General features: G+C 45.6%; 1 protein-coding gene across 3 annotated transcripts in view; it reads right to left on the reverse strand.

Moving 5' to 3' along the window:
- The window catches only part of Kif6 (kinesin family member 6), a 391,803-nt gene that overhangs the window by 309,470 nt on the left and 61,114 nt on the right, over nt 1-21,219 (reverse strand). For all 3 annotated transcript variants that reach the window (XM_045157624.1, XM_045157625.1, XR_006638595.1), the window contains 2 exons: nt 10,445-10,592; nt 3,354-3,463 (listed from right to left, as the gene is read on the reverse strand). In XM_045157624.1, the coding sequence (XP_045013559.1) occupies nt 3,354-3,463; nt 10,445-10,592 (258 nt within the window). The remainder of the gene's footprint in view (nt 1-3,353; nt 3,464-10,444; nt 10,593-21,219) is intronic.

Here is a 21,219-nt window from a genome sequence, read left to right on the forward strand (position 1 = left end):
AACCAAAGCCAGCACTCATTCTCCAACCAAAGAACAAGCCAGCAGTGGGCAGTCATTGAAGGAGGAACGCTTGCAGCACACACAGAGACAACGTGGCCGGACGCTGAGAATGACTAAGTGCCAAGCGTGCTAAGAAATGAGAGAATGCAGAGTGAAGATTTTTTGTCTTTGCTTGTTTCCAAAAGGAGAACATGAAACAATTATGTGAGTCATTTCCTATTCAGTGAAGTGGACAAAAGTCACTAAGTAAGTCCTACCCCATGAAGGTCATCCATCCTTGAGCTCTAAACATTGGAGATTAGAAGCTTGCTAGCCATTATCTAATCAGATGTGAAAGAATTTATCTAAGATTACAGGTGTGGCTAGAATCTGGTTCCCCTGATTTAGTATTAAGAATTCTTTCATTACAGGGGGCTGATCGCACTCTCGTTCTTCCTGTGGTTAAGCTGGACCCCATCATGTCCATTTACTGCTCAGACTTTCTTCTATCTTCTTCCTTCATCCTTTAAATCCCATAGTTTCAATTCAGTGGATGGTTTAAAAATTTTAAGACACACAGTAGGAAGATTACTAAACCAAGAAAGGATACTTCTTATTGCCTATGTCCTTCCTCAGAGGAGGTTTCTGCAAATGTACGCATAGGATCTGGTATTCTCACATACCAAAGATATAAATGCAAATTTCTCATTATCATCTACTCAGATTTTCTAATGGGAATCTTTTTAATGGACTCCTTAATTTTCAAGTCCCCAGGTCAAAATATTGAGGCTCCTTCCATTCCTCCAGCATCAAAGTGTTGTGGTCGGGGTTTCATTACTGTAGCATCAAAGTGTGGCGATCGATCGGGGCTTTAACCCTTGCTCTACCACCAGCCAATAGTTCTGGATAAACCAGACCCTTCCAGCTTGAGCCCCTCAGTCAGCAGAATTAGGGGAGAATCAACCTATGGTTCACATTTCTAATTCAGTCAGATCTAATGTTTGTTTCATCTCATCTCATTTCCTCCCTCCTCTCCTTCTTTTCTTTCAACACATCCCTCAGGTTTACCTCCCCCTCATCAAAGCCAAATGATCCATTCCTCAATTATTGTTAAAAGCCTTTAAACGATTAGGTATCGACGTGACTCAGGTTGTCAACCCGGCCAGGGTCAGGCCAAGGCTCTCTTACGGAGTGAAAAATGCCAATTTCCATGGTGTTTCAACATGACAGAATGCAGACTGTGAGGGTATTAACCCTATCGAGAAGAGTTGTCCCTTCATAAACAAATGCTCACATCCTCAGAGGCCCTATCTCCCTATACCACCACACTGATCACTGAAGTTCAACATGGGGATTTTGGAATTATTATACATTCAGACCACAGTACTCTTCAACACATAGCCTTTCCCCCACATCTTCATGTCTAGTGTTGTTCCTATGCTTCCTGTGTAAGAAGTTTTACCTTTCTTCATAGACTTTGATAATTTTTCAAAGCCATTTTCCCCCACGGACTCAATAATATTTCTTTTCCATTCATTTGTATACAAATACTTAAAAGACAACTAATCATCCTGTTTCCTAGCTCCCTCTTGAGAATACTGAAAAGATAAAATAGATAATGCTCCAGAAAATGCTGAATCCCCATTAACAGAAGAATATAGACTATGAATAAATATTATAAGATCAGGCTGGAGAGATGGCTTAGTGGTTAAGTGCTTGCCAGGGAAGCCTAAGGACCCCAGTTCTAGGCTCGATTCCCCAGGACCCATGTTAGCCAGATGTACAAGGGGGCTCACGCATCTGGAGTTCATTTGCAGTGACTGGAGGCCCTGGCACGCCCATTCTCTCTCTCTTTCTCTGACTCTCTGTCACTTGCAAATAAATAAAAATAAAAAATTTAAAAAATTATAAGATCATTTTATCTTGTTCCTACTGTTCTTACAAATTTAATAATCAATTGGCCTGAGGCATTGTTCTCACCCCCTCCCACACACACAGACTGATTAGTACATTCAGGGCCCTATAGTGAATACCGATAAATCCACTGAGGAGGGTCCTCAATGGAATGGGGGCAGGGAATAGGAAAGATAAGAATATGATCTGATGGGAATATGATCAATATGCAACATGTTAAAAGTAAATAAATAGAAAATAATCCAATTGGCCATAGGTTATAATAATCAATTTATGCTGATCCTAATCAATATTATTTTTCTCCAAATTTAACAACTAAGTAACTGTCTTTCTTATAGAAAAAGAACATACACTTATAAGTTATTTTAGAATACTTAAAGAGAAGAATATTAAAATATACTTTACGGGCTGTAGGCAACTTTTTTTGTTTGTTTGTGCTTTGGAGATAGAGTTTCACTCTAGTCCAGGCTGATCTGGAATTGCCTACGTAGTTTCAGAGTGGCCTCAAACTCATGGTGATCCTCCTGCCTCTGCCTCCCGAGTGCTGGGATTAGAAGCGTGTACCACCATGCCCAGCTGGTAACTTCTGATACATGAAGACAACTGGACAATTTCTTTCTTTCTTTTCTTTTCTTTCTTTTTTTTTTTTTTTTGGTTTTTTGAGGTAGGGTCTCACTCTAGCCCAGGCTGACCTGGAACTCACTATGGAGTCTCAGGGTAGCCTCAAACTCACAGCAAACCTTCTACCTCTGCCTCCCAAGTGCTGGGATTAAAGGCGTGCACCACCATGCCCAGAAAACTGGACAATTTCTATGTCTGATGTAGGCAGGAATTCAAATAAGATCAGGTGCATTCAGAGTGGAAGGGCCATAGGCAGGAGGAGGCGTCCCCACAAGCTGTGGGTGGTACTAGGTGGACACCGACAGGGTGACTTTCCCACTAAGGGACAAGCTCCACAGACTGTTTCCACGCAGAAACAGCTGATGCCAATCCGATCCAAGGATTACCAATGTCAGTGTTGATGACAGGAGAGGAGAGTTTGAGGAAATCTCAAAGTTTTAATTTCTCTCTTTTGAATGCTCTCACTGCCGCTTGAAGTCCAATTTGAATATTGTCTTCAGAAGAAAGCCATGATTAGAGGAGTGAGCACGGGCTTTGCATGGCGGGAGTAAAACCCGAGCTGTCATACCCCTCCCCTCCTCGAAGGGCCCGCTCGGAGGCCAAGCACTACCCTCTGATGCTGACTCCAAGAGAGATGGCCCCAAGAAACAAGTTGCCAGAAATTTTAGCTCACATCGCTGCAATCTATTTGAGACAATTGGAAAAAAAAAATGACCATTATGTTACAGAACAATTCTGTTATCCAGTATTTGCTAATTATGATTGAGACCAGAAACACACACAGTTTCAAAGAAAACAATTGAAGAGGGACATCTGAGAGTGATTTTCCTAGTACTCACGGCAGATCTTCCAATCCGGAGGCCTCATGTCTTGGGTCCAATAGGTCATAACCACATTCATTGTAGATTTCCAGATAGGAAATATGTGTTGTATATATCTTGCTGCTGTCCTAATTGGAGACGGGAAAGACATTATTTAATGGCTATAAATAACTATTCAGTTAAAGAAAGAAGGACACGTTTATCTGTGTAGTTTCCTCAAGATTTCTCTCCTTCTCTTTCCCACTTTATCTGGCTTACATTTTCAGTTCGTGACACTTTCAACTCGTTGTTACCATATGCACAGAACGTTTTGTTAATAGCCAGCACCCATGATTACAAGTAACTTCAGTCTGTTATTTTTTATTGGTTCCACATTATACATTAAAAAGTCAATAGGCACTTGCAGTGAGCCAACTTGGTTAAGAACTGTATAACACATCATTTTTTACTTTCCAGATCAAAAAAGGGAGGGGGGCAGTCACTATGAAAAAACAAACTTACATTCTGTGAATAGTCTATTCATAAAAGAATACAGATCACGGCTTTGGTTCAAAAACCAGTAGCAAAATAATTTCCATTCTTGGCCACAATTCTCTCTTTTTTAGTTTTCTATTATTAAAAGTTTTCTGATGACATACATAGGAAATAATAGAAGTGAGATGGGGAGACCAGGCCAGTAACAGTGGACCTTATCCTGTACCCTGCTTGTTGGTTCATTGTCTTGGCCTAAGAGGGCAAATCCAGGAATTTAGCTACTGGCTAGAGAAAGGTGCTTTCTGAAGGTATTGATGCAGTGTGGTGGGGTAAGCATCAACAGAACCAGCTGAAAGTCAAGGTGAATTGTCCTCATCCCAGATCTGTCACCAGACAAAAAAGACCCATTCTCTGTGAGGTGGCACACATCAACTCAGCTCTTGAGAACATTCCAAGTTGAGTTTTCAACAGAAACTATCAAACAGTAGTGCTTTCCGTGTAATCTTTTCCATTTCTGCAAATAACTATGGTTCTCATAAGAGGACAGTACACTGGAGTCTTCTTGGAAGATCGGTGCGTGTCAGAGGATGATAAGAGAGGATTGTTCAGATGGCCTCCTTGACTGGGTCTCCTCCAGGTAGAAGAGTGCCCACTTAATAGGCATTGTTCAAAGGGAGAGAGGATCTGGGCTGGAGAGATAGCTTAGTGGTTGAGGCACATGCCTGCGAAGCCTAAGGACCCAGGTTCGATTCTCCAGATCCCATGTTAGCCAGATGCACATGGTGGCACATGCATTTGGAGTTCGTTTGCAGTGGCTGGGGGCCCTGGCGTGCCCATTCTTTCTCTCCCTCTCTCTGTCTCCCTCTCCCTCTCTCTGTCTCAAATAAATAAATAAATAGATCTTAAAAAAAAAAAAAAGAAGGCAAGGAGACCCAAGTCACAGACTGGAGACAGGACAGTGACCTGCAAATCCACAGCGGAAGTCCCAGTCCAGCCAGCTTGAGGCCTCAGTTTTCACACCCATTAAACTGAAGAAGTTGGACAATGAATTCCTACGTGTTCCTGAGTATATAGTTGATCACACCATAGGCCTAAAATGGCTCAAGCTCCTAGAGATGATCTGTGAGAAGATGTGAAAACTCATCACCAACATGAGACTACGTTAAGGCATGCCAGCTACGGCACGGTTTGCTGTGTGTGAAGGGGACAACGGAGACTGAATCACTGCCAACAAAGCTTCTCAGCAACACTGGCAGGGCTGCTGACATGGGTGGCTCTAACGCTCGTACTGTCCAGTGGCCTGTAAGCGTCACTGGTACCCCAGTTTAGTGCAGGGACCTTGTGCCATGAGCCACAAGATGCTGGAAGCTATTTCCTCTGGCGCGAGGAGGAGGTCTCCTAAGAAAGGCCCTTCCCTGGGTCATCTAACAGTAAACACTTGCTGGGTGTTGTCGTTTGAATGTGAATTGTGCCCCATAGGCTCCTGTGTTACAACGCTTGCTCCTCGGCTCAGGGTTAGCCTAGCTGGAGGACATGGGCCACTGAGGGGGCCTTGAGGTTTCTTGAACCTGGCCCCACTTCCTGTTCTCTCTCTACTTCCTAACTAAAGGCACGGCATGACCAGCTGTCTCACATCCCTGCACCATCCCTTCCTCACGGTGGGTGATGTGCCTTGAGGCATTCTCCCCTGAAGTTGCTTCTTCTCAGCTAATCTGTCACAGCAATGAGAAAAGTAGAAAAGTAAATCATTCATTGGCAGGGGGGGTGGGGGGTGACTCAGACATGTTCCCCTAAGCAACCCCAATAAACACATGGGTTCACCAAACTAGACTTGCATGGAATCATTTCTCTGGACTGTCTTTGGTGACCTATGTGGGGTAAGCAGATGTTTATCCATATCTCCCCAGACGCTTTATCCCGCACAGGAATGAGAGACAGTGCACATGAGACAGGCTGTGTGGCTCTCAGTCTAATTCCGAGTTTCCTAAAACACTCCATGGAATGATCTTGGAAAATAAAAGTAACCCTTGGCCCCTCTCTAAAATATTCTTGGAGCACTGGAGACATGGCTTAGCAATTAAGGCACTTGCACTTGCCTGCAAAGCCAAAGGACCCAGGTTCAATTCTCCAGGAATCATGTAAGCCAGATGCACATGGTGGTGCATGCATCTGGAGTTCATCTGCAGGGGCTGGAGGCCCTGGCGTGCTCATTCTCTCCCTCCCTCTCTCCCTCCCTCTCTCCCTCCCTCTCTCTTTCTCTCTCTCTCTCTCTCTCCCCCTCTCTCACTCTCGCTCTCAAATAAAATTAATACAAATAAATAAAATAGTCTTAGAGCATGTTAAAGGCTCTGAAGGAAATCTTTCAGTGATATTTCGAGATGCTGTTCAAACCAATATATTCCTAAAGGTTATCATCACATATCTGCAATATTCCAGGGATTACAGTTTGAGGGCTCGGCACACAGTTTGGAGCTCTTCTTAGCATCATAGAAAATTGGGTTTGAAGACTGTTTCTGGCATCCGTAAGTGTGCAATCCTGCCCTTTCTCTGTGATTTTACCCTAATAACGACAGGAAATAATAACCCTGACCATTGTGAACTATTGTGACAGAGAACTAAATAGCCTTTGCATTTTAAATTCTGTCACAAACACCTGGCCTACGGTAGGTTCCAGTGAATCACTGCTGGTGCCATTGTTCCTGCTGTGGATGTGGCTTTGAAAGTCTTGTGTCTGGAGGCAAATGTAGAATTAAGTGTGTGTAATGATGAATCTTCACTGTCCCTCTGACTGACGGGATCTCAAGTCACCTAGGAGACTCACTTCTGGACATGTCTGGAGGGTGTTTCCAGAAAAGCGTGACTGAGGAGGAAGAGCACCCTGAGTGTGGGTGGCATCATCACACATACGGGCTGAGGTCCCAAAAGAAGTGAAACAGGAGGAGGAAGAAGAATGGCATCAGGCATCTCTGTCTGCTTCCTGACGGCTGCAGCATCAGCCACCTCACATTCCGGCTGCCAGGCCCTCCCGGCCATGATGGATCATGCACCCCTGCAAACCTTGAGCCAAGGCAAACCCTTCCTTCCTCATGCTGCTTTGGTCAGGCATATCATCACAGCAATGAGGAAAAAAGAAAGCACAGGAAAAGAGGGAAGGAGCAGCCAGCTTGAATGTGATGGAAAAGCTCTCTTCCTCCAGAAATTTGTCTCCCTCTCTCTCTCTCTCTTTTTTTTTTTTTTTCTTTTTCTTCTGAGGTAGGGTCTTTCTCTAGCCAAGGCTGAGCTGGAATTCACCATGAAGGCCTCAGGATGGCCTTGAACTCACAGCGATCCTCCTACTTCTGCCTCCCAAGTGCTGGGATTAAAGGTGTGCGCCACCAAGCCTGGCTCCCCCAGGAATTTGAGTGAGTCATAGATGTCAGGAAAGGACAGGCCCGCTGCCCTAGACAACAAGGATCACGTTTCTGTTTCCTCCAGCTTCTGCATTTTCTGGACTTGTACTGGAATACACACTTGAAATCCACTGAACACACACTTGAAATCCACTGAGCTATGTGGCAAGCTCCCTTTCCGTCTTGCTCCTCGATAGGTTCTGGGTTGCCAGAATGTAATAGAACACACGTGTTCCCGCAGACAGCCTTCTCTTCTGCCCCCAAATAAGCTTTGAGCCTCACGGTACTCCAACACGAGAGCCACAGTTTCTAAGATGTATGGACTCCGTTTCTTCTTGCATAGTCAGGGAGGATTTGTTCTTTTCACACTCACGGGCACTGGGGGATGTGGCACACACGGAGCTCTTTGCTAGACTTTTGTGTAAGTATCACGTTGGCTTTGAGGGATGGCACTGAGCTCACGGGCCCTTGAAGGCAACAGCAGGGACCTCTGGGTCCAGTTTGCACTTTCAAGCATCCAAGGCGGACACTTCACGATGCGCTTGAAGTCGTTGCCCAAATTATTCCAGCACAATCCAGTGTGGTTGTAATGAACGTGCTGTGGCCCGTGGTAGAAACTGGCCCACTTAAAGCAACGCGTGGCCCTGGCTAGCGTTTGGTCGGAAGGGCTTTCTCAAAGTCCAGGAAGTAATCTGGGATCGTTTAGAATGAGATGGGGTTTAGAGTAATGTCAATGGCAAACAGATCTACAACAATGAGCCTAACAGCTGGCTAGGGCTTGGGAGGCATTCAGACCTTTGCAGCTGTCCTCTGGTAACCAGAGAGGAAATTTTCAGAGACAAAGAGTATTTTCCATCAGGAAAGGATTTGTTTCCTCTGCTTAGTCTAATCAGGAAAATTTGCTTCACTTACTCTGTGAGTTTCAAAGGGTTCTCTGAAATTGGTCAGGGATCCTGTGGCCACGTGCACATATACGGATATTACTGGCTGTGGCCGTGACAATCGGGTCCCAAGTACATAATATGTGCCAAGAACTGGACAAGCTCTCTAGGTGCCTTATGTTCAGCCCCTCACAGCAGCCCCCTGAGATGGAGACACGAAGCCACGCCTCCCCAATGCCACATGCAGTCACTATCGTACAGTTGCTCAGAACACCATGGCCACCAACCCCATCCACTGATCCTTCCAAGACAGCAGTCTTCCACAAGGGTCTACAGCAACGAAAACAGTCAGAAAATTTGTAAAATGTGGGAAAAGACCAAAGCAGGCAACGTCAGAGGTAAGTGGGATGAAAAGGAGGGTTTGGGGGGCTGGAGAGATGGCTTAGTGGTCAAGCGCTTGCTTGTGAAGCCTAAGGACCCTGGTTCAAGGCTCGATTCCCCAGGACCCACGTAAGCCAGATGCACAAGGTGGTGCATGCATCTGGAGTTCGTTTGCAGTGGCTGGAGGCCCTAGTGTGCCCATTCTCTCTGTCTCTCTGCCTCTTTGTCTGTCTGTCTGTTGCTCTTAAATAAATAAAAATAAACAAAAAATAATTTAAAAGAATAAAAAAGGAGGGTTTTGAGTGCCGCCCGCCCGCCCTCTCTCCCTTTCTCCCTCTCTCCCTCCGCAGCGCTCCCTCACTCTCCCGGGCGTGTGCAGTTGGCGCGCTCCAGCCAGGGAGAGGAGAGCTGAACTAATGGATAATTGCTACTTTATGGACGGCAATTAGAATTATGCAGATCTCAGCAACTTCTTCTCATCTCTGCAGCTCCAAATGCAAATACCATTCAGTAGAGCAAGTTTGGGAGTGCCTGTTGTTACATTGACCTAGTTAAGACATTTGTTACACAGAATTAACACAGCCCGGGAACTGCTGGAACTGGGGGGGGGGGGGATGCGGGTCCTCCGGTACAATTTCATCCCTGCTTTCAGAGAGGGGAGGGGGAGAAACCACAGGAGTCAAGTGACTCATTACAGGAAATTTGTTTAAACACAACCAACAAAACGAAGCCAGTCTGCGCTGGAGAGGAAGCGGATGCAGTGGCCAAAAGCAGCATCTGGCTTATCGTCCTGGTACGGCGCTGTAGCTTAGCCATTTGGGAGAGGTGGATCCAGAGAAGGGCATTTCCTTATTTTGGGTGTGTGCATGAGTGTGGTGTGTACAGTGTGTGCTGATGCACACGTCCCATGTGCATGTGTCCCAGAGGAGAACTCTGGGTATCTCTTGCACATTGGTTCCTTGAGTGTCTCACCGAACCTGAGCTGCTGCTTTTGGTCAGAATGAATGACCTGCGAGCCCCAGTGATTCTGCTGTCTCTCTGTCTCTCAGGCCCAGGGTTACAGGCATGCAAATATGTGGGTGCTGGGGTTGAACTCGGGGCCTCATGCTTGTGCAGGAAGTGCTCGGACCTGCTGAGTCATCCCCTCTAGCTCTGAGAAAACTATTTAAAAGGATGTTCAGTTTTCCCAACTATGAACCGGGAATAAAGATACCCACTTTATTATTCGTGATATGTGTTGTATTAAACAGCAATATCCTAGGCTGGGGAGATGGCTCAGCAGTGAGGAGCACCTGCTGCTGAAGCAGGAAGACCACCCGGGAGGGAGACCACCATGTTTGACTCCCCAGAACCCACATAAACAAGTCAGAAGCTGATGCCAGTCCGTGTGAGCAGTGGAGTGTCAGGGTGGAAAATGGAGAGTCCCTGGGGCTCACGGATGGACAGTGACTGGGGCCTGAGGGAGAGACCCCATCTCAAGGGAATGGATGAATGGGTGATAAGGATGCCAGCTGCTGTCCTCTGGCCTCTGCACACAAGAACATGGTGCGTGTGCATTTGCGTATACACATGCGTACACGTCACACCACGAGCGTGCCACACAGACACACGGCAGAACCCATGGGAGGTACCCAATAAATAAATGACACATACTATAGGCAGGGAACTAACTCCTCTTTAGGAGACTGTAAATATTGTAACGTTCCTGCTATGGGATCGGTGTTCAGGTAAAAGCCCTTACTGAGGAGTGCGTGATGGTAAAAGATACTGTCTGCTCCTTCCGGCTCTGTGGGTGCGGTCAGACAGGCCCCCGGTCTTCGCCTAAGTAGCTGCCCTCGGCTTAAAGGCCAGAGTTAATACACAATAATACTTTCCCATTTAGGTTCAAAATAACATAATATTGCAGTGTCTTTCCCATCATGATAAATTTCTGCTGAATATATATCAAAGACAGAATGAATTTGGCTTTTTTTTTTTTTTTTACCTTTTGTAAGTGCTCGAAAATATATGACAGTGTCCTTGGGATAATGCCTCTGTCGCTGTATCGCTCTGCCCCGCCGGTGATAGTGAAGGTCTTCCCACTGCCTGTTTGCCCATATGCGAAGATGGTGCCATTGTAACCTGCCAAGACGCTGCAACCAAGAAAGGGCACATGTTAAAGAGCAGGTGTCCTAGGGGGCTTGTCATGTGAGGAAATCTTATTAAATATTATGGAAAATGTGTTCATGGGAATGCAAAATATTGAATTACGTGATTACCTGTCTTGAATTGGCCCTTCTGCAGGCGTGTGTGGCGTGCAGATGTGTGCGTGCACATTTGTATGGCTGTGGGCATGCGTGTATGTGCAGGTGTGCATGTGGAGGCCAGAAGTCAATGTGGGGTGCCTTCCCCCTTCATTCTCCACCTTGAGTCCCTCACTGAACCTGGAGCTCACTACTTCAGCTAGGCTAGCTGGCCAGCAAGCCCTTAGGATCTCCTGCTCTCTGCCCTCCCCAGCCCTGGGATGACAGACACAGGCCACCAGACTTGGCTTTTGTGGGAGATCCAAAGTCAGGGCCTCATGTTTGCATGGCAAGCACATTAGCAACTAAGCCATCCCTACTCTCCTTGAAGTGACCTTTCAGCCTGGGAATGTCAGAAAACCAGTCCTTTCTCTAAGAAAAGAACTGCCACTCAAATGCAACCCTGCCGTCTTAAACACCATCTTCAAAGGTTAACATGCTCGAATTAAAAAACAAAACAAAACAAAAAATCTCCTAAGAACACATGTGTAATTTGGCCAGCTGTCCACCTGACCCGTCACAGGCTGAACTCACAGCACAGCTGTTCCCAGAACATGGGGTGCATTCTGTTTACCACTGGGTGCCACATCATGGCATTCCCTGCTGAATACTCAGGGCCTGCTGAAAAGCCTCTAGAAATCTCCTTCCTCTCTTTTCTTGCCATGACATTTTGTCGAGATGCTACCCCAGGTGTGTTCCTCATGCCCGCAGTACAGCTGTGACTGGCCATGGTCTTAAGACCCCTGCATCTTCTCAGCCCTGCAAACCCCCCACCTGTAACACAGGCCTGTACCCACACACGAAACACGACGCAGGCTCTGAAGATGGGTCTTTTTTTTTTTTAATTTTTATTTATTTATTTGAGAGCGACAGACACAGAGAGAAAGACAGATAGAGGGAGAGAGAGAGAATGGGCACGCCAGGGCTTCCAGCCTCTGCAAACGAACTCCAGACGCGTGCGCCCCCTTGTGCATCTGGCTAACGTGGGACCTGGGGAACCGAGCCTCGAACTGGGGCCCTTAGGCTTCACAGGCAAGCGCTTAACCGCTAAGCCATCTCTCCAGCCCTGAAGAAGGGTCTTTTATCTGGGCTACACAGGACAGTAAGACTCGGGTAGCCTTACTGCCTTTCTTGTGACCAGTGGCTCCTTGATCCCCAAGATGTTTTCATCCAACTGGCTCTGAAGACGTCAGCTAATGGTACCCACATTGTGAGTGGCATTTTAAGTAGACGGCTCCTCAGAGATCACTCTGGCTTTGGGATCCTTGCGCTGATGCTGCTGAGGTTCTGCCCACAGTCCCCCTCTGGGTCTCACTCTGCTTTCGTGCCAGCTTGTGTCGTGACCTGTCCCCACAGCGCCTCCTCGGAACACACAGAAGAAGCCTGGAGCTTACTGTGAAGGCCGGGCAAGTGCTCAGCTTCTGATGCCATCAGCAAGTGAACATCAATGTTTCATCAGCAAACGAGAGCATGTGGTTCTCTGTGAGCGGGTGTCGCTGTCACTTCAAGGACTTGGACAGGGAGCGGAGAAAGTGCAGCAGATAGTGATCAGTGGTCTTCTTCGGAGGTAGTTATTTTCTTCATGTGTGCTCACATGGAGATGGAGCAGGCTTGGAATTATCAGCTTATAAAATAATGGAGTCACCATAGCACAGTAGGTAGAAGATTACAGAACTGTTTCCTTCAACAGAATATGTCGCCGAGAAACAGAAATGTCCCATTAGCAATGTCATTTGAATGGATGGTATTTCCTGGTCATAAACGTGCTAGGTAAATGAAGTCTATAACTTTAAGTATCAGACTTTAAACATTTTACTGATTCTTGACAGGAAATTTCCTAAGATACATGAGGTATTATCGATCATGAAAAGCAAGGATATGAATACAAATTAACATTTTATTTTCACACAGATACAGCCTATGGGATGTGAGCATGAAAGTGAGCCAATGGCCACCCGCTTGATCATGCGTCTGCGTCTCTGTGCCTAATCTTATTTCACACTGCCAATTGCCCTGGTAGATCTGCCTCTGGTATGTGTCTCCCTATCCTCACGTACTATGAGGTGGGAAATCAGAAGTCACTGCCTCATGGAGTAAAGGCTCTATGAGATGAAGAGAACAGAGGCTTCACCACAGACGCTCCTGTGGCTGTTACTCCCATTGCTGCCATAACAGATTCGACAAAGCAATGTGCATAGGCAACGTTTCTGTCCAGTTCTTTTATCTCTAAGTCCTTCATCCCAAACCAACCTAGTGCCCATGCTTCATCAGGCCCCAGGCTACGAGTCTGCTCTGTCCTAAGAGGAAATGCAAACTGAAAATGAAAATCCAGTAATTAAGTGTGCTTGAGAGCCCAAGGGGGGGGTGGGGGGAGCTGAAACTACCAGAGTTCACATTTCCAGAGGCCATTAACCAGCTGGCCATAGCCAAGCACGCCTATGGCCCCAGTCCCACAGGAGAGCGGATCTCGAGAACTGTCGGAGCCCCACAAGCTCTGGGCTCAATAAAGAGACTTTGCTCAAAACAAAGACCAGGCAGAAGTGTGATGGAGCAGGACACCTGATGGTCTGCTCTGTCCACCAGATGGTCTGCTCTGTCCACTGCAGGTGGGTGCCTCCTGCTACAGGTGAGTATATGGGGTGCCACACCTCACCCCACCACACACACACACACACACACACACACACACACACACACACACAGAGAGAAAGAAAAATATTAAAAAAAAAAATAATTCTTCCACAGAAAATGACATCAGCGGCAAAAAATATCAACATGAACGTTTTCACAATGCTGGTAAATATTCAACGGTGTGCTCATTCAAAAGAACCCGAGACTCGGTAGAGACAGTGAGCTTCATGGTGTTTCGACCCGAAATAACCAGCGCTTTCCCCGTCTTGAAGGCACAGGAGCTATGAAAACCAGCTGCCCAGCTGACCCACCACTTCAGGATAATACAGGGTTGGAGGGCCTCGGAGCGCCCCATCCATAAAGACTGGCTGTTTTCCCACCTTTCTGGCAGCTTCCTGGAAAAGCTTCACTGAAGCTCACTCAGTATGAGCCCGACTCCCAGGCTATTTGCTCAAAACCACCAGGGGCAAGAGTTTAACATCAGAGCTACCAGTGAGGAGCGAGGCAGAGATGCAAACTTACGGAAACTGAAGGGGTGAGCGAGCTAAAAGACTGCCAGGTTCAAGGCATTCCAGGAAATAGCCAAGCATGAAGCTGACCCGCAAAACTGAGCAGAGGCTGAACAAAGATGAACGGGTAACAAGAAGACCACCGAGGACTTCAAAGAAAAATCTGTGAAATGAGACACCCACGGGGGGGGGGCACTGGAAAGGTCTGATGCATTCCAATGCAGGCTGCACAGAACTGCTTATGAATTGTCCCTGAACGAGGAAGCCGAGAAGTAACTATCGCCAATGACTACCCAGAGCCCTGGAGGGTGGTTGGGAATCTGATTTTGAGGGTCATCATGAGATAGTCCCTAAAATGCATAGTTTTCCAACAAAAATTTGCAAGGCACACAAAGGAATAAGAAAGTACTGCCTGTGCACAAGGAATAAAAGGTGAAAGGAAATGAGAAGGATGAGAGGGCACCTAGGTGGTCCCCACAGCCACCTGACGTCAGAAGTGACCTGAGGGCTGGAGAGATGGCTTAGCAGTTAAGCGCTTGCCTGTGAAGCCTAAGGACCCCGGTTCGAGGCTCGGTTCCCCAGGTCCCACGTTAGCCAGATGCACAAGGGGGTGCACGTGTCTGGAGTTCGTTTGCAGAGGCTGGCAGCCCTGGCGCGCCCATTCTCTCTCTCTCCCTCTACCTGTCTTTCTCTCTGTGTCTGTCACTCTCAGATAAATAAATTAAAAAATGAACAAAAAAAAATATTTAAAAAAAAAAAAAGAAGTGACCTGAGTTTTGAGTGAGGGCATAGCAGGAGAAGCTGACTTGGAGTTTCCTTGTAGAACACAGACTCTTTTTTTGTTGTTTTTTCGAGGTAGGGTCTCACTCTACCTCAGGCTGACTTGGAATTTACTATGTAATCTCAGGGTGGACTGGAACTCATGGTGATCCTCCTACCTCTGACTCTCAAGTGTTGGGATTAAAGGTGTGTGCCACCATGCCCGGCTGGGATTCTCTAAATTTTTAATGCACTTAATTTAATTGCACATGTGTGTGTATTTATGGGTATGTGGCAGAGTTTCTCACTACTGCAAACAAAAGCCTATCTAGCTTTATGTATGTGGCTGAACAAAGACCAGAAGGCTTTGCAAGCAATGCCTTTAACTTCTGAGCCATCTCCTTGGCCTCTTTCCTAAAATTTTATGAGACTTCAAAGCACACTGGATAGTCAAAATGATCTTAATAATAAGGATATTGGTGGAAAACTCACACTTCCCAATTCCACAGCTTACCACAAAGTTAGAGCAGTGGGATGCTGTCGGGACAGGGGTGGATGTAGGTGGAACTGAATTGAGTGCAGAAGTGGCCCCTGTCAGCAGGAGCGTGCTGTCTGCCGGGGTCGCCTGAATGCTCTCTCCCAACTTAGTTCGTTTTCAACAAGGGTCCCAAGACCCTTTGATAGAGGAAAGAAGAAACGGAAATTAGATGAATGAAGCTTATCAACAGAATGGGACAAAATGTTTGCAAGTCATCACTCTGGCAAGGGACATAACACCATCCCCAGAGTCCACAGCGCACAAAGCGCTGCCGCAGCTCAGTAAAGAAGATGTCTGTTCAAAGCCGACAACGGGTCGAAACAGATGCTTGTGTTTGTAATTCTGATGAATGAATAAACAAACTATCCAAATCTATCCCATATACATAACTTGGCAACGTAAAGGACTATGGCTCTAATGCTACAACCTGGAGAAAACTTGACAGCCTCATGTCAGATGAAAGAAAAGTCACACAAGGCCACATATGTATGAGTCTATACAAAATGTCTTGAACCAGGCTGAAGAGGTGGCTTAGTAATTAAAGATCCCCCTTTTTTTGCAATGCCTGATAACCTAGGTTTGAGTCCCTAGAACCCACATAAAGCCAGATGCACAAGTGGCATATGCTTCTGGAGTTCATTTGCTGCTGCAGGAGGCCCTGGCATGCCCATTCTCTCTCTGTCTCTCATAAATACACACACACACACACACACACACACACATATATATACTTTTTAAAATGTCAGGAAAAAGCCAATTCTATCCAGACAGACAGTAGCTTAGTGGCTAATGGCAGCTGGGCTAAGGGGAAATGAGAGCAGCTGCTAATGCACGCATTAAGGGATCTTCTGGGGCCATAAAAATGCTCTAAAATTAACTAGTGGTGATGAATGGCTGCACATTTATGCTCAGAACTACCAAACGATATACTTTAAATGGCGGAGAGTTTGGTGTGTGAATGATATCTCCACAAAGATGCTGTAACAACACCGTGATAAAAGAGACTTGATACTAAATGGTTAGTGACGAGATGCCTTGTGCGCCTTTTGGTAAAACCTCACTAGGGAGGGAGAGGGGACAGTAACAACAGCGATGCGAGGCAAATGGGTCGCGTCAGCAGTGAACGGAATGGGGTGTTCGTGTTTAGTGAGGAATATTCCTGAACATCCTAACCTCAACAAGGCAGGCGGCTGTTTTATCCATCACAGCCGGACACATGTAAATAAATCATCCCATAAACTCAAGAGTTTGATGATCAGATGGAATCTCTAGCATAGGAATCATTTCTTTCTCAGAAAAAATGCATTTTTTTTTTTTTGCTTGTGGTTTAAATGACAAAGTGGGGGTAATTATTTTTGGCTCTTATCTTTTATAAAAACTTTATTTATTTACTTATTTATTTAAGAGTGGGAGGGACACACAGAGGGAGAGAGCACTGGCGCACCAGGGCCTCTAGCCACTGCAAATGAACTCCTGATGCGTGTGCCGTTTACTGCATCTGGCTTTACATGGGTTCTAGGGAATTGAACTAGGATCCTTAGGCTTTGCACACTAGCGCCTTAACCACTAAGCCATCATGCCAGCCCAGCTCTTATCTTTGAATATTTGCCTGAATAAAGCAACAATCAAGCTTCTGCCCTGGGAAATTACCAACTATCACTGAATACATACCATAGGTCTATGCTAGGAAAAAAAAAACACAAAAACTTTTTAGTTTAGTCTTTCATTTCTATCATTTTTTTTTTTTTGCTGACTATACCCCAAGCAGACCATCTAGAAGTATTGCATGAAATGAGATTTCATTTTGTCTATCTCAGAGGAAAAGGTTTTAGCATCTCACCATAAGATGTCTAAGTCATAGTAACCAACAAATATTATTATAATGATAATTCAGTTCACTAAGCCAAGAAATAAAAACAATTATAGTCCCTTACATATGAAGAGAAAGCATAATTGGAACAAAAACTACTAGGATTATGGGTTTCTATAATTGGTGTCATCGCAGGCACTCTAAGTATTTTTTACCCATCAGGACAATTTCCCTGAAATTGACAAAGTACACTTATGTAGCTGCTTGCTTCAAGATCAGGCTAAAATCTGAGAACCAGGAGGGCCTCTCCGAGGGGACAGGGTAGGTGAGATAGCATCCTTCAAAGGTTAGCCTCTGTTTTTTTTTCTATTGTTTTGTTGTATTTGTTTGTTGAGAGAAGGATGATATCATGTAACCCAAGTTATACACACTATGTAGCCAAGGCTGGTCTTGAACTCTTGATCCTCTTGCCCCCATTTCCCCAGGGCTGTAACTATAAGACAATACCAGCACACTCAGATTTAAAAGTCAGCCTTAGTTTGACAGTTCCCTCTACCAACTTAGTCATAGAAAAATTAAGACTCAAAAAAAAAAAAATACAAAAACCAGGAGCTGGAGAGATGACTTAGCAGTTAAGGTGCTTGTCTGTAAAGCCAAAGGACCAAGGTTCGATTTCCCAGGACCCACGTAAGCCAGATGCATAAAATAGCACATGCGTCTGGAGTTCATTTGCAGTGCCTAGAGGCCCTGGCATGCCCATTCTATCTGCCTCTCTCTCTTTCTCTCTCTCTCTCCCTGTCTCTCTCTTAAATAATTTTTTTAATTAGGGCTGGAGAGATGGCTTAGTGGTTAAGGTGCTTGCTTGTGAAGCCCAGAGACCCATGTTTGACTCTCCAGGTCCCACATAAGCCAGATGCACAAAGTGACACAAGCAGGCAAGATTGCACATGCATACAAGGTGTCACGTGCATCTGGAGCTTGATGACAGTGGCTGGAGGCCCTGGCACACCAATTGTCTCTTTCTTTCTTGCTCTCTCACATATAAAAATGTCAGACTATTCGGTTTGCCTCAAAAAAAAAATTTTTTTTAAACCCCTTTTAATCATATTTGTTGGAACCAGAATGACTCCATCTTTGAACTCTGACTGCCATATTATAGCCCAAAGTGGCCCAACCACACCACCCAACATTCCTGGACTGACTGAGACCACTCATCCCCAATATCACTTCCTGGCATGGTCCAAACTGCCTGTCAGATTATCACTCTCTTGCAGTGGCCCAAAGCCACTGGGGATCGAACTTGTGAACTCCAGCTTCAGTGGACAGAGCTTTATCGACTGAACCATCTCCCCAGATTCCATGCATTCATTTCATAAGCTGCTCAACGAAATAAATTAGTTCACTTAGAAAACAAACCAATTCACACTGACAGGATATTTTTTTGTTTGTTTTGTTTTTGTTTTTCACTCTATCCCAGGCTGACCTGGAATTCACGCTATAGTCCAATGCTAGCCTCAAACTCACGGCTATCCTCCTACCTCTGTCTCCCAAGTCTGGCAGAACTTTTTAAGCTAGCAGACATATGCTGAGGAAAAAGTCGTAAATGCAACTAATCCAAAGAGAATGGAAATGAAATCTCCCAATTGCAAATGTATAGGTACCACTGTGTCTGGCTTGGCCTTGCTGTTTTATAGTACTCCATTCAGTGGTTTGAGCTAATCCAATTATGTAAACCAAGAAACCCTCTCTTTCTCTTGAGCTGGAATTTATGGTGTGCAACCTCAATACTCACAAGGAACACGGTTTCTAGCACGTCCTTGATGTAGACCAGAGAACTCAAGATTCTAGAATATCTTTCTACAGGAATGCTTTGCCTTCGCTGAAACGGAATGCCTTTACACGGGACATGTGTTCTCTACTTCTCCAACACTCCCTAATGTCTTAGACTCGACTGCCTCCCAGACGTACACTCGCTGCCTAGACTAGCAAGTGCAGCTGCGTCAACGCTCAGGAACAGACCACCCACCACGACACGGGCGACGAGGATAGCAGGTTCTTTAGAGCTGAGCAGTGCCCAGTCATCCACATTGCCCACTGAGGACCATGTCCCCAGAGGTCTGCGGAAACCTCTGTCCTTCTGGCCCAGGCACTGTCCTTTCTAAAGGCCTGCTGCGGCAGGATCATTCTTAAGTCAGCTGCAGCATCACTGTGGCATGCTGTTAATTCTGTTACAAAGAACACAGTGAGCTCAAGTCAGGTCCTGAGCTATTTAGTTACTGGAAAGGAACATGCAAACCAAGACTGTCCAGATTAGAAATAATTAATGTATATTTTCGAAATCGTTTTGGTGAGAAACATAAAATTGCAAACACAGATCAAGTGCCCCATATACAGCTAGGATGGTATTCAAAGCCTTTTTTTGTAAGAGCCAGACACACAAAGCCTGTGTGGTCAGTAGAGCAGTTTGTTGGGACAACACCACCTCTGCTTAATCCCATTCAGTGATCTTAGTCCCCAGACCTATGCTCTCCAATATACATGCAAATCCCACCACTGGCCTAGGCTCTCATTTTTTTTCCATATTAGTTGCCTGCCCCCAGTGCGATGTTGAGTTTTATAAAGTGTGATAACTTAGATAAAGACTAAGAAGGAAGCCATCTGAATTTCACAGAAATTCAACACAAACCAAGCTCAATGTAAGCACCTTCCAGGTTTTGGAATATCACAAACAACTCCCCTCTAACCACCAACTGCCCAAGAAACAGGATGGAGACCTTACCAGCATTGCTCACAGTTGACACATTTTCAAATGTGACAGGAAAACAAGACGGTTGGGAGCATCTTTCTACAACAGTTACTTTGGCAGCCAGGATTCCCACTCTTGGATGTCTCACAAAAACAGGATTGGCAGCCACCGGCCTTGAGTGATCTGCAAATCCTCCTTAGCTACACAGGCCGAGAACAGGGAGCCACGGATCCAGGGAGCCTCCCCCCAGCTCGCATCCCCCAGGGCTTTGTTCAGTCTTCAAACCGAACTCTGCAAGGAGCCAGCGCATCATGGGAGGCATAATCCCAGCAATGTCTCAGTCTCACACAGAACCTTCCAGATCATCAGCACACCCAAAGGCTTTGCAGCCATAAATTCATGGACCAAACTCAGTGTGGAGTTCTCTCTTGAAATGGCTATTCGTTCCCCCAGTTCCTGAGGAAACCATTTTGTTATGGGATTAATAATAATGAGCTTCTTAACTGGGGAAATACAAGGGAAATGCGTCCAAGTTCGACAGAAGAAAAGCACCCATTCTGAACATGGTCCAGCTCTGAAAGATGCCTCCACTCAAAGAGCGGCGCACAGGATTAAGAAGAGGCGCCTACACTGTTATCTTATTTACATTATGAAAAATGCACTCAGCCTTGCGACACATATTCTTGCCGTGACCCCTGGGAGTAAACACTTAGCAGATTAAATGCGTAATCATTTTCAGATGACCACCAAAGGAGGCAATTCAAATGAGGGAACAGAGTTGCAAACTCGGGGCTGGCGAGATGGCTTAGCAGTTAAGGCGTTTGCTTGCAAAGCCAAAGGACCCAGGTTCGATTCCCCAGGACCCACATAAGCCAGATGCACAAGAGGGCACACACCTTCTGGAGTTCATTTGCAGTGCCTGGAGGCCCTGGCGTGCCCATTCTCTCCCTTCCTCTCTCTCTCCCCGTCTTTCTCTCTCAAATAAATAAATAAATAAAATATATTCAAAGTGAACTCAACTGTTGATGGAAATGTTGTGTGAAATCCCAACTGGTCATTCTGAGTTCCCTTTGCAGCGATATGAAAGAAAACAGCACATAGTTTTTTTTCCTAAAATTGTTCACACTGACAGCTGCATGGATAAATGGAATAATCATGTTTCTCAAGCAACCATTATACTGTGGAACAGAGCACTATGTGATATGTGAGTTGACAGGGGTAAAATGAGTTTTTTTTTTCCTCAAGAAACTTGCCACACAAGATCAAACAAAATAATTAGCAAGATAAGAGGGGCTTTTGAATACTTAAACCAGTGCATCCATTCACCTACAAAATATTATAATTTGCACATTAATCTATAACAAAAGAGCCCCAGATGGCTTATTTAGAAGTTTGTCTGCAGACCAAGTAGCTGTTGCATTCCTGACCTCAAAGTAACTATTGCTGCCTGCACAGGGCCCATCAAAATTCTGTCATAGATGACA

The sequence above is a fragment of the Jaculus jaculus genome, chromosome 8 (genome assembly GCF_020740685.1).
Source record: "Jaculus jaculus isolate mJacJac1 chromosome 8, mJacJac1.mat.Y.cur, whole genome shotgun sequence".
In the NCBI taxonomy this organism is placed as follows: domain Eukaryota; kingdom Metazoa; phylum Chordata; class Mammalia; order Rodentia; family Dipodidae; genus Jaculus; species Jaculus jaculus.